Here is a 10,891-nt window from a genome sequence, read left to right as displayed (position 1 = left end):
ACTTATGACATACACAAACTCAACTAAACACTAGTGCCCAAGGGAGTAATTTCTTTACTTTGAAGTGCAAAATAGCCATCGCAAGGATAACAATATTGATGATAAAATAGACCTCCTTACATAATCAATGGGAAATCATTAATAACATATATCTAATGAAGTAAAGCCTTGTCAAATTGAAACTCAAATGATAAAACCACGAATTAAGGGTTAGTATTTGATCTTAACCAATAGTAAGTTATTAGCGTTTGTTTGATGCCACTATGCATTTGATCTTGTATTTTTGGTAAAGCTAACTCATCCTAGTAATTCATCATTTTACTAGTTGCTCATAATTTCAAGTTAGTTATAAACTAATCAAGACTGATTTTTTGACATCTTCCAAAAAGGCAAGCAAAAGGGCTACCCCTCACATTCTCATAATATTCACTTGAAAAAGGTTAATATCGCGTAACTCAAATGCCAACCACATTAAATTTACCAAATATATAGCAAAGGTTATGTTATGTTTTTCGAGCTTAAGTAGTCTAATAAAATGTAGGTCATAATACCATATTTCACAACTTTATGGATGAAGGTTATTAACAATGCTTTAATAATTGAAATCAATCTTAAAATGAACACATTGGCTATTTTATTTTTTAATATTGGAGTTCTAAAAAATTTACACTTTAAAAGCATAATGTTTCAAAAAGGGAAGAGAAAATTATTTATTTATGAATGCTAAAAATGGAGTGTCTACTTAATTGATACTTGAATATTAGGCGAAAATATGTGGGTTAAACCCTACTACCACTAGGACCCTTGATGATCCTCTCTTTTAGTCTTTACTGAAAGGCTTGCGTTGGCAGTCCTATATATCTCTGCTGCTCCTAAAACCCTAGGAAACACTCTGCTGAAAATCCAAAACGCCGTCGTTTCAATCAGCATCGTCGGCTGCGTTTGGATCTTCAATTCTGATCGATCCACCAATGGCTGCTTGGTCAGAATCTCTTGCCGCCATTGCCGGGTCTGTATCAACTGTCTCCACCAAGAAGCGCGTTCGGATCTTCCGAGATGAAATCCCGCCTATTCTGACCAATTCGGGTAAGTTTTCGAGCTGCTTGGTTGCTGAGACAATGGTGAGAAATTGGTATCTCGGTGTTGGTTATGTTCTTTGGATAAGTTCATTGTGGGATTTTTTTTCCATTTATGGGAAACTAAAACAACGCGAGATTCGTACTCTGAGTGACTGTAGTGTCTGTTTGGTCGTTGAGAAAATGATGAGAAATGGAAGGAAATTTGAATTGGAGTGTTGGAAATTCTTATGAGGTTGATTCTACTGTTGGGATTAGTTTGGGTGACAACTTTCCATTTTTTGGAAACCAAAACAATCGTAAGGTTCGTAATTTAGGTGAGTCTGGTATCTGTTTGGTTGCTGAGGAAATAGTGAGAACTTGCAAGAAATTGGTCTTGCGTATTGGAATTATTCATGTGGGTGTAATTCATAATTTTGGTGTGTAGTGTCTCTTTGGTTGCTGAGAAAATGGTGAGAAATGAACTGAAACTGGTATTTGAGCGTTGGATATTTTTATCAGGTTGATTGTACTTTTTGGATTAGTTCAGGTGAGAATTTTATTTTATTTTATTTTCATTTTTGGGAGACCAAAACAATGAGACGTCTTTTGTTTGATATGTCTGCTTTTCATTGGTTTTGTTAGGGACCAAACTGGAAGTTAAAACTTCATTTATCTCAAGGCAGAAGAAGTTATGAAGCTTTTGGAAATATAGTGTGTCTTTGTGTTAGCTTTAATTAGATTTTGTGTGAGATTTATCATGAGGTTGATTAGGTGGGCCATTTCATTTTTTGAAAACCATAAAGATGTGGGATTTGTAATTTGGGTGGGTGTAGTTTCTGTTTGGATGCTGAGAAAATCGTGAAAAGCGGAAGGAAATTTGTATTCTGGGTATTGGATTTTTCAAGAGGTTGATGTGTGTGTATTTTAAATTTTTGGAAGCCAAAATATTGCAATATTCATAGTTTTGAGTTTTCACTAATTTTTGTTAGTTGTTTCGGGAACCCAACCAAAATCAAGGGTAATTTTCTTAGGGCATATGAAGTTTATAAAGGTTTGGTAAAATCAGTTCCCTTTTATCTTAGCTTTAATTAGTTTTTTTAGAGAGATTTATCATGAAGTTGATTCAACTGTTTGGATTAGTTTGGGTGAGTTTTTATTTTTTATTTTTATTTTTTGGGAAACCAAAACAATCCCAAGGTTTCTAGTTTTCATTTCTCTGTTTTTTCACTTAATTTTTTCTGCAACTCCACTGAAATTGAAATTCCTCCCGGCAACAATAGTTCTGAATTTGTCCATAATGAGCTCTCTAATAATGATCGTTATAGGCCCATTGCCTTGAGGAAAGGAGTTGGATCCTATACAGATCACATGATTTGTAATTTTGTCTCTTATGAAGGACTGCCACCTAGCTTCCAAGCCTTTGTCACCAACTTACTGACAAACAGATTCCCAACAATATACAAGAAGCTATCAAACCACCTGAATGGAGGGCTTCTATTTGGGAAGAAATTTGGGCTTTAGAGAAGAGTGGAACTTGGGAAATCTCAGAATTACTAAAAGGTAAAAACTAGTTGGATGCAAATGGATTTTCACTGTAAAATGTAAGGAAAATGGAATTGTGGACAGGTTCAAAGCTCGGCTGGTTGCTAAGGGGTTCACTCAGTCCTATGGAGTTGACTACCGTGAGACTTTTGCCCCTAATGCCAAACTCAACACAATTCGAGTTCTGTTATCATTGGGAACCAACTTAGATTGACCTCTTCATTAGCTAGACATCAAGTATGCCTTTTTGAATGGTGACTTGGAAGAATAAGTCTACATGGAAATTCCTTCGAGCTTTAAGACACAAGCAAATGTTAATAAAATTTGCAAGCTTAGTAAGTTATTATTGTTCTCAAGTAATCTCCATGAGCTTGGTTTGACAAGTTTACAAAAGCAGTAAAGAGGTATGGGTATTCTCAGTGTTAGGCTGACCGTACTCTATTTGTCAAACATTCACCCAAGGGAAAGGCAACCATTCTCATTGTAAATGTGGATGACATTATCCTAACTAGGGACTATGAGGAGGAAATGTGTAAACTTATGAGCTTTCTAGCCGAGGATTTTGAAATCAAAGAGTTGGGAAATCTTATATACTTTCTTGGCATGGAAGTTGCTCGGTCAAGGAAGGGTATTTTTGTGTCTTATCACAAGTATGTCCTAGATTAAGGATGCTTGGGTGAAAGCCTGCTGAGGCTCCTATTGACCATACAAATAAGGAGTGCTCCTCTGGACGAAGTTAGATATTAAAGACTCGTGGGGAAACTCATTTACTTTTCATACACAAGACCTGACACTGGTTTTTCTATTAGTGTGGTGAGCCAGTTCATGAACAACCCAACCGAGGAGCACATGAATGTAGCGTATTAGATCTTATGATACCTAAAGATGACACTAGACAAGGGTCTATGTTTCAGAAAGGCCTCATACAGAGAAATTAAAATCATCTCTGATGTTGATTAGGCTAGTTCAACAATAGATTGAAGATCGACCTCAGGGTACTAAACCTATGTATGGAGAAATCTATTTACTTGGCAAAGCGAGAAACAATCAATTGTAGCATGGAGTAGCATAGAAGTTGAGTTTAGAGCCATGGCTCTCAACATATGTGAAGGAATATGGTTGACAAGGTTACTAGTGGAACAAAGAATTCTTGTTGAAATGTTCATGAAGATGTTTTGTGACAATCAGGTTGCCATAAGAATTGCTAAGAACTCTTTTCATCACAATAAGACGAAGCATGTGGAGATAGATTGCCATTTCATCAAAAACCTAGAGAGTTTGTTTGTTTTTACATTGTAGATTCTTGTTGTTTAGCTTTTCTTTGGTGGGAGGATTCCTCATCCTTCTCTTGTACTTCTTTTTTCTATCAATATATCTCTTTGTCGTTTCCTATCAAAAAAAAGAAAAAAGAAAAAAAGATTGCCATTTCATCAAAGAAACGATAAAGGAACAATAAAGTTAGTTTACATGACAATAGGTCTCCATTCTTGATATCATGTTCGCCATGTCCAATAGCCAATTTTTTTGGCAAAATTTTGCCGCTAGATTGCAATTTTTCAATCCATGGTTGCATATGATCCATATGCATGTGTCTTAGTGGTATCCATGTGAGCCAAATTCCTCATAAGGCTATGATTCTATGTTGGGTGTATCATGCTACTTAACATGCTCTAGAAATCAGTAGTGTACACAAAATTCCTGAATTATTAAATCTTCATAGTATTTTCAGGGTTCTTCTATCATTATGGTATCTTCTTCATACATACCCTAACTAGAAGATGGGAGATTTAAAATTTTTTTTTTCAATAACTCTCTTGTACTTGCTTTTTTATGCATTTGATCCTATTGGGTTGTTGTGAAAAGCAAAACTGCAATTAACTTGAGCCCTTGAGGCCTGGCTCAAGTGGTTGGGATTGGGTGGTGGGGGGTTCCAGTTTTGAGTCTTAGAGGGGACGAGAAAAAAATTAAAGGGAAAAAAGTTTATCTATGCAAAAAAATCAAAATAAAAAAGAAAAAACATAGAACTGTAGATAACTTGAGATACATTAATTTTTCTGTTAGACAACGTGACATACCTCTCTTTATCTTTTACATCTTATATCATTCATGCCTACTGCTATTCTGTGTATTACATCCTTTATTTTTGACTGGTGCAGAAATGTCGGCTGAGCTTGCATCACTATTGGTAGATATTATTTTCAATACATTGTATATTTATGATGATCATGGATCGAGGAAAGCTGTAGATGATGTGATTTCAAAAGCTTTAGGCGAGGTTATATTTATGAAAAGTTTTGCAGCCACCCTTGTTCAGTTTATGGAAAAGCAATCAAAGTTCCAGTCTAATATAGGCTGCTACAGACTTCTGAAGTGGTCATGTCTCCTACTAAGTAAAAGTCGCTTCGCCTCAGTTTCAAAGAATGCATTTTGTAGAGTAGCTACTGTACAGGCATCTGTACTTCATATCGTTATGCAAGGATCTTTCCGTGTGCGAAGGGCATGCAAGCGAACATTTTTCTGTTTATTCTCTCAGGTTTGGCTCAATAATCTTTTCTGGATTTTGAGGATATTATCTTTATTCTAATTTCAACTTTTAATTCTTTTGCATTCTATGTTCATAAATTTTTCTAGTCACTAGACATTTACAAAATCTACATAGAAGAACTAAAGGATGCTCGGATTTCTTACAAGGATAGCCCTGAATTAATATGGCTATTGCTGGAATTCTCAAGTAGAAAGCCCTTGTTGTTTGAGCAGTGCAAGGTGAGAAATGTTTGTCTTTAACCTCTTGTATGTATGGAGATAGTCCTCATGTTTTATGACCTTAGTTTAATATGGTGCTTTGCTTTTCGCAGCCAATATTTCTTGACATATATGTTAAAGCAGTTCTAAATGCAAGAGAAGAGCCAGCAAAGGGTCTTAGTGAAGCTTTTCATCCACTTTTTACACATATGGTGCATGAAGATTTTAAGAGTATTGTGGTTCCATCTGCTATTAAGATGTTGAAACGTAACCCTGAGATTGTGTTGGAATCAGTCGGCGTCCTTCTGAAATCAGTCAACCTTGATCTGAGCAAATATGCTATTGAAATTCTTTCAGTTGTATTAGCACAGGCTCGCCATGCAGATGAAGGAAGACGACATGGGGCCTTGTCTATAGTATGCTGTTTAAGCCAAAAATCTAGTAATCCTGATGCTATAGAAGCGATGTTTAATTCTATCAAAGCTGTAATTGGAGGTTTGGATTTGCCTTTTTGTCATTGTTTTTATATTTTCCTGTTAAGATTCTCCTTTTTCTGTGTGCAGCTAGCTGATGCTTTTGCACCTTTAATTTATGAATCAACTTTGGATTAGTTACGTTTTTTTAATTAGGGTTTCCATGCAAACAGGATCAGAGGGAAGACTTGCATTTCCCTACCAGAGGGTTGGAATGATCAATGCTCTGCAAGAATTGTCTAATGCTCCTGAAGGGAAATATCTCAACAGCCTGTCACCTACCATTTGTGGCTTTCTGTTATCTTGTTATAAGGATGATGGTAATGTGTTATCTGATTTCCTTACTTTGTATACTCATCAGACATAGGGCTCTCCTCTTCGGTTTGATTTTCATCTTTCTAATCTTTCTTGTCTGCTTCCTATCTGTACTTTGCATGCACAGATATTTATGTCCTTTGTTTCGATTTCCAGGAAATGAAGAGGTAAAGCTTGCAATTTTACCAGCTTTAGCTTCCTGGGTGGCACGATCTGCTGATGCACTTCAACGTGATGTGGTTTCTTTTCTAGTCTCTGGCCTTAAGGAGAAGGAAGGTTTAAGGAGGGGGCATCTTCGTTGCCTACGATTTATATTCAAAAATACTGATGCCATTATACTGGTGAGGAGGCTGATTATGATGGCCCTGCTCTTTCTGATTGAGTCTTGTCTGGGCTGTTCTCGTCTTCCCTTAACTGTAACTTTTGTAATACATGCTTCAGGTATCATCTTTGCTGGGCCCTCTTGTCCAACTAGTAAAAACAGGTTTTACTAAAGCAGCACAGCGTTTGGATGGCATATATGCATTACTTTTAGTTGCAAAGATTGCTGCTGTTGATATCAAAGCAGGTATTTTTTAAGTCATTGATTCCTATTTAGAATGTCCACCATCTCTTCCTGCATTAACGTTTTCTATTATTATCATTAATCATTTAGAGAAGTTTTTTTCCTTTTCTTTTTCCAGAGGAGACTGTGGCAAAGGAAAAACTTTGGTCATTGATATCCCAAAATGAACCTTCGCTTGTGCCAATATCTATGGTAGCTATTCACTGACTCTTTATGTTATACACACACACATACATGCATATATATGTACATATGTGTGTGTGTTTGTGTTTGTATGTATATATTCACAAAATAAATATATAAATTGTTATGGTCAAAGATTAAATAGATATCATTTATCAGAAGAAATTCCCTGGGTACAATATGCAACAAGTTCTATTGTGTATCTGATTGTTATTTCCATTGTTAGTTCTATGTTTTTCAGTCCATTTACTTTTCTCTGGATTCTTGATAATAATTACTCTGGATATACTTCCAAATGAACATTTTGTAGCATCCATAAGTCTGATACAATATTTTATTTTTTTTCTTTTAATGGCTTCATCACTTTTCAAAACTGTTTCTGTTGCTATGCAGGCCTCAAAACTATCTACTGAGGACTGTATGGCTTGTGTTGATCTTCTTGAGGTGCTAATAGTCGAACATTTGCACAGGTTTATACTCATTTGTTTCGCTTAATTTATCAATCAATATATCTCTACCAGTGCTAGAAATTTTTTTAAAACAATCATGAATTCTTTATCCTTGATTCTACAGAGTGTTGGAGACCTTCTCCGTCACACCCCTATCACAGGTAAGCAAACCAATGTGAAGTACCACTCAGATGTCCTTTTCAGATATTTTTCTCCCATATACTAGAAATGATAAAAATTTATCTCCTTTTTCAGATTTGAATTTCATTCCTAACAGAAAAATGTTTTGGTGCAGTTAATACTCTTTTTAGTATGCCATCCTAGTTGGGACATCCGAAGAGCAGCTTATGATAATACCAAAAAGATTATTAGTGCTGCTCCAAAATTAGCTGAGGCTCTCCTGTCAGAATTTACAAATTTCCTTTCAGTAGTCGGGGAGAAAATTCAGCTTCTGAAGACAAGGTACAATCCGTACTTGTTGTTAGTGCATTTTCTTTTGCTTATTTGTTGGTTTTCTTATTGCTGCATTTTCCTTCTTTCAATGGTCATACTTCTGTTTTTTTTTTTTCCTCTGATCTCGGGGAGGGGTTCTAAATTTGCGGGTTTGTAGTGACACAGAGAACTCATTGGATGCTCAAGTTCCATTTCTTCCATCTGTTGAAGTTTTGGTGAAGGCCTTAATTGTGATATCGTCGGAAGCACTGGCTGCTGTTCCTAGTGCCATCATGCAAATTATATTCTGTTCACATCACCCATGCATAGTTGGCACTGGAAAAAGAAATGCTGTTTGGAGGGTATATATTTTCTTCATTATCTTAGATTATCTGGTATTATATATTTTGTTGGTGTTTTTTCTATTGCATAATCTTCTTATGATGCTCATTGGATTGGGTGCATATTGGATAAATTATATTGGTGTATACTAGATAATCTAGATTTGCTTGGAAGGTCACAAAGCCAAGAGTAAGTGTATTGGCCATCTCCTTGTATTCTGGCAATAAACGCTAGTTTTCCTTCTGTCTTTTTTTCTTTCTTAGACAAAAATTCAAGAGTTCAAATTTTATTTCAACCATAGAAATTTGAAAGCAATCTATAGAAGAAAGCACTCCTTGGAGTGAACAAAGTCATACAATATGGACAAGTAGGAACACAAAAAATTCCTCCCTAACAAAGTCATACAAGATTTCTCATTTCTCTACCTATCAGGGGAAAGAAACAGCTTCAACAGAATCAGTTTGTATTAGTTCTGCAAATTCTTGAAGAGCAAGTATGAGGAGACTCCTAGTCTAGTAACCCTTTTTTTGTCACCTTGACAATGAACTCATTTTTAAAATCTTCTATTCTTCCATCTGGACCATGATGTTGGTAAAGGAATAGCCTTTCTTATTTGGAAATATACATATACAGAGAAAGGAATCTACAAGGGAGGATGGGATGCTTCCATTTGATTCAATTTTGAGAAGGAATAAGAAAAGGGACTCTCAAGAGGAAAAGAAACGGATGCAAAATCCGTAGTTACGACTACGGGCTTAATTTGGATTCAAAAATTTATTCAACTATCTGTCAAAAAGAAGAATCTACTTTTGCCATATGGTCCCGATGGTGTGGATGATCCTCAACAAATCAGAAAGAGGATGAGTTTCCTATCTTGGCTAACCTATTTGCTTCATGGTTTGCAATCTACACTTTTTTGGAAAAGAACAATCCATATATCCAGAAATATCTGTTTCCCTTTAGAACCAATGATCTTTTCTTCATTGTCCTCTCCTGTCCCCAGCCGTGTATGAAAACTGTTGCTAAATCCCTTTCTACTATAGCATTAGAAATGCCTAATGATTTGGTGTGTGTGTGTGTGTTTTTTTTTTCGAGTCTTTCAGTAATGCTAGGATTTCTACCTCAAGATCCAGTGCAATACTAGCTAGATTCAGGATATTCTTATAATCATCTCTATGTCTCAGAGAAGTTCCAATACTCATTTGGTCTGGATTCCCTAGGAAGCATCCATCACAATTATGCTTTAGGCTACTCTCTAAAGGAGGAGGTGCTCAGCCACACCCTTACTTGGGGAACAAGTTTATCATCAATCTAGCCAGATGATGCTAAAGTGTCCAGTGGTGAATTCTTTGGTGATAGAAATCCAAAGAGTTGTGAGGTAACGGACATTCTTGTAAGAAGATTTGAATTGTGTGCACTCTTGGATCCTTGGGACAATCTGAAATAAAAGAATTGTTGTTTCTTTGCTTTCAAGAGGTTTTGAATTTCTTCTCATAACTTTTAGATAAGTTGGAAGCCAAGGCTCTCTTAAATCTAAATAGAACTTAATTTCCTGAAGTATTAAGTTGTTTGTTTTGAGTAATGTTTGAATGCTATTAAGTATTGGGCCGTTTGTTTCTATTAATATATTTTTTTTGATAAGTAATAGTAGCGTTTGTTTCTATTAATATCTTAATATTGTTGTGTTTAATGAACAATTCTTATTCTTACAAAAATATTTTATTTTTTATTTTTTATAATTAATATAAATATATTTGAAAACTATTAATTTTAATAATATAGTTATTTGTTCCTTCTTATTTTGTATAATAAAGATTAAAATATTTTAAAATTAATAATTTTTAAAAAAATAGTAGCAATATATTTCCAAATATCCCAAAATATTAAAATTTATTGCATTGTTATTTTATATAATTTAGGTAAGATATTTGAGAACTTATAATTAAAAAAACAGTAATTTAACATACTTTCTAATATCCCAAGATGGCTAAGGGTTTCTAGTTATGTTTTGTTGATAAGAAAATGTTAGAAATTTCTAGGTTAAATTTCATTGGTTACTCATTTATTTGTATTTGGTGCACATTTAGATTTATAAATTTATGATTGAAATGTGTTTTCAATTGTTAAGATTAATTTATTAATTTTTGGATTTTTGTGGAATTAAGAACATCAATCGTAACTTTTACCTTTTAAAATAAGTTGAAATTGTTGATTCTAGTGGATATTTAGATGGGTATGAGTTAGGTTTTGGAGTTCTAATTGGAAAAAATTCATTTGAACTAGTGATTGTTAACTTATTTTGGTTTTGTTGTATTGTAAGAGTGAATTTTGAAAAAAAATTAGTAAATTCATATTTGACCCCAAATTTTATGATTTTAGTGTTGTTTTCATTTCCAAATGAGGAATTTTATGATTTTAGTGTTGTTTTCATTTCAAAAACAAGAGTCCTATGGGAGTTACTCTTTACTTTGTTTGGGGTGTCTTGGGTGTTGCCCTCTTCAGTTAGAAAGACTCTCCTTAGCTGGCATGGTTCTTTTGTGGGCAAAAAGCGTAGGAAGGTGTGGAGAGCTGCTCCTCTTTACATATTTTGGACGGTTTGGAAAGCGAGAAATAGATTGGCCTTCAAGGATGATGTGTTGTCAATCTAGAGATTGAAATACTCTTTTGTTTATTCACTTTGGTCTGAGGCTAAGTTGTTTATAGTTAAATGCCCTCTAACTATGATTAATTTTATTGATTGGTTGGGATCCTATTAAGGTTGTTTTTTGGGCCAGTTGGATGTTGTTCTCC

The 10,891-nt window shown here is 34.8% G+C and overlaps 1 protein-coding gene across 2 annotated transcripts in view; it reads left to right on the top strand.

Annotated features, from left to right (window-relative positions):
• The first annotated feature begins 749 nt into the window (after window positions 1-749).
• Window positions 750-10,891, top strand: part of LOC100248532 (protein ILITYHIA) — an 82,805-nt gene continuing 72,663 nt past the window's right edge. For both annotated transcript variants that reach the window (XM_010650645.3, XM_019219390.2), the window contains exons 1-12: window positions 750-1,086; window positions 4,757-5,133; window positions 5,232-5,363; window positions 5,456-5,837; window positions 5,989-6,135; window positions 6,287-6,471; window positions 6,572-6,698; window positions 6,814-6,887; window positions 7,272-7,348; window positions 7,452-7,488; window positions 7,623-7,789; window positions 7,938-8,121. In XM_010650645.3, coding sequence (XP_010648947.1) covers window positions 972-1,086; window positions 4,757-5,133; window positions 5,232-5,363; window positions 5,456-5,837; window positions 5,989-6,135; window positions 6,287-6,471; window positions 6,572-6,698; window positions 6,814-6,887; window positions 7,272-7,348; window positions 7,452-7,488; window positions 7,623-7,789; window positions 7,938-8,121 — 2,004 coding nt within the window. In that variant the 5' untranslated portion in view covers window positions 750-971. The remainder of the gene's footprint in view (window positions 1,087-4,756; window positions 5,134-5,231; window positions 5,364-5,455; window positions 5,838-5,988; window positions 6,136-6,286; window positions 6,472-6,571; window positions 6,699-6,813; window positions 6,888-7,271; window positions 7,349-7,451; window positions 7,489-7,622; window positions 7,790-7,937; window positions 8,122-10,891) is intronic.

Source organism: Vitis vinifera, chromosome 4 (assembly GCF_030704535.1).
Source record: "Vitis vinifera cultivar Pinot Noir 40024 chromosome 4, ASM3070453v1".
In the NCBI taxonomy this organism is placed as follows: domain Eukaryota; kingdom Viridiplantae; phylum Streptophyta; class Magnoliopsida; order Vitales; family Vitaceae; genus Vitis; species Vitis vinifera.
Note: the sequence above shows the minus strand (reverse complement) of the source record. Positions and strands in the feature narration are given on the sequence as shown.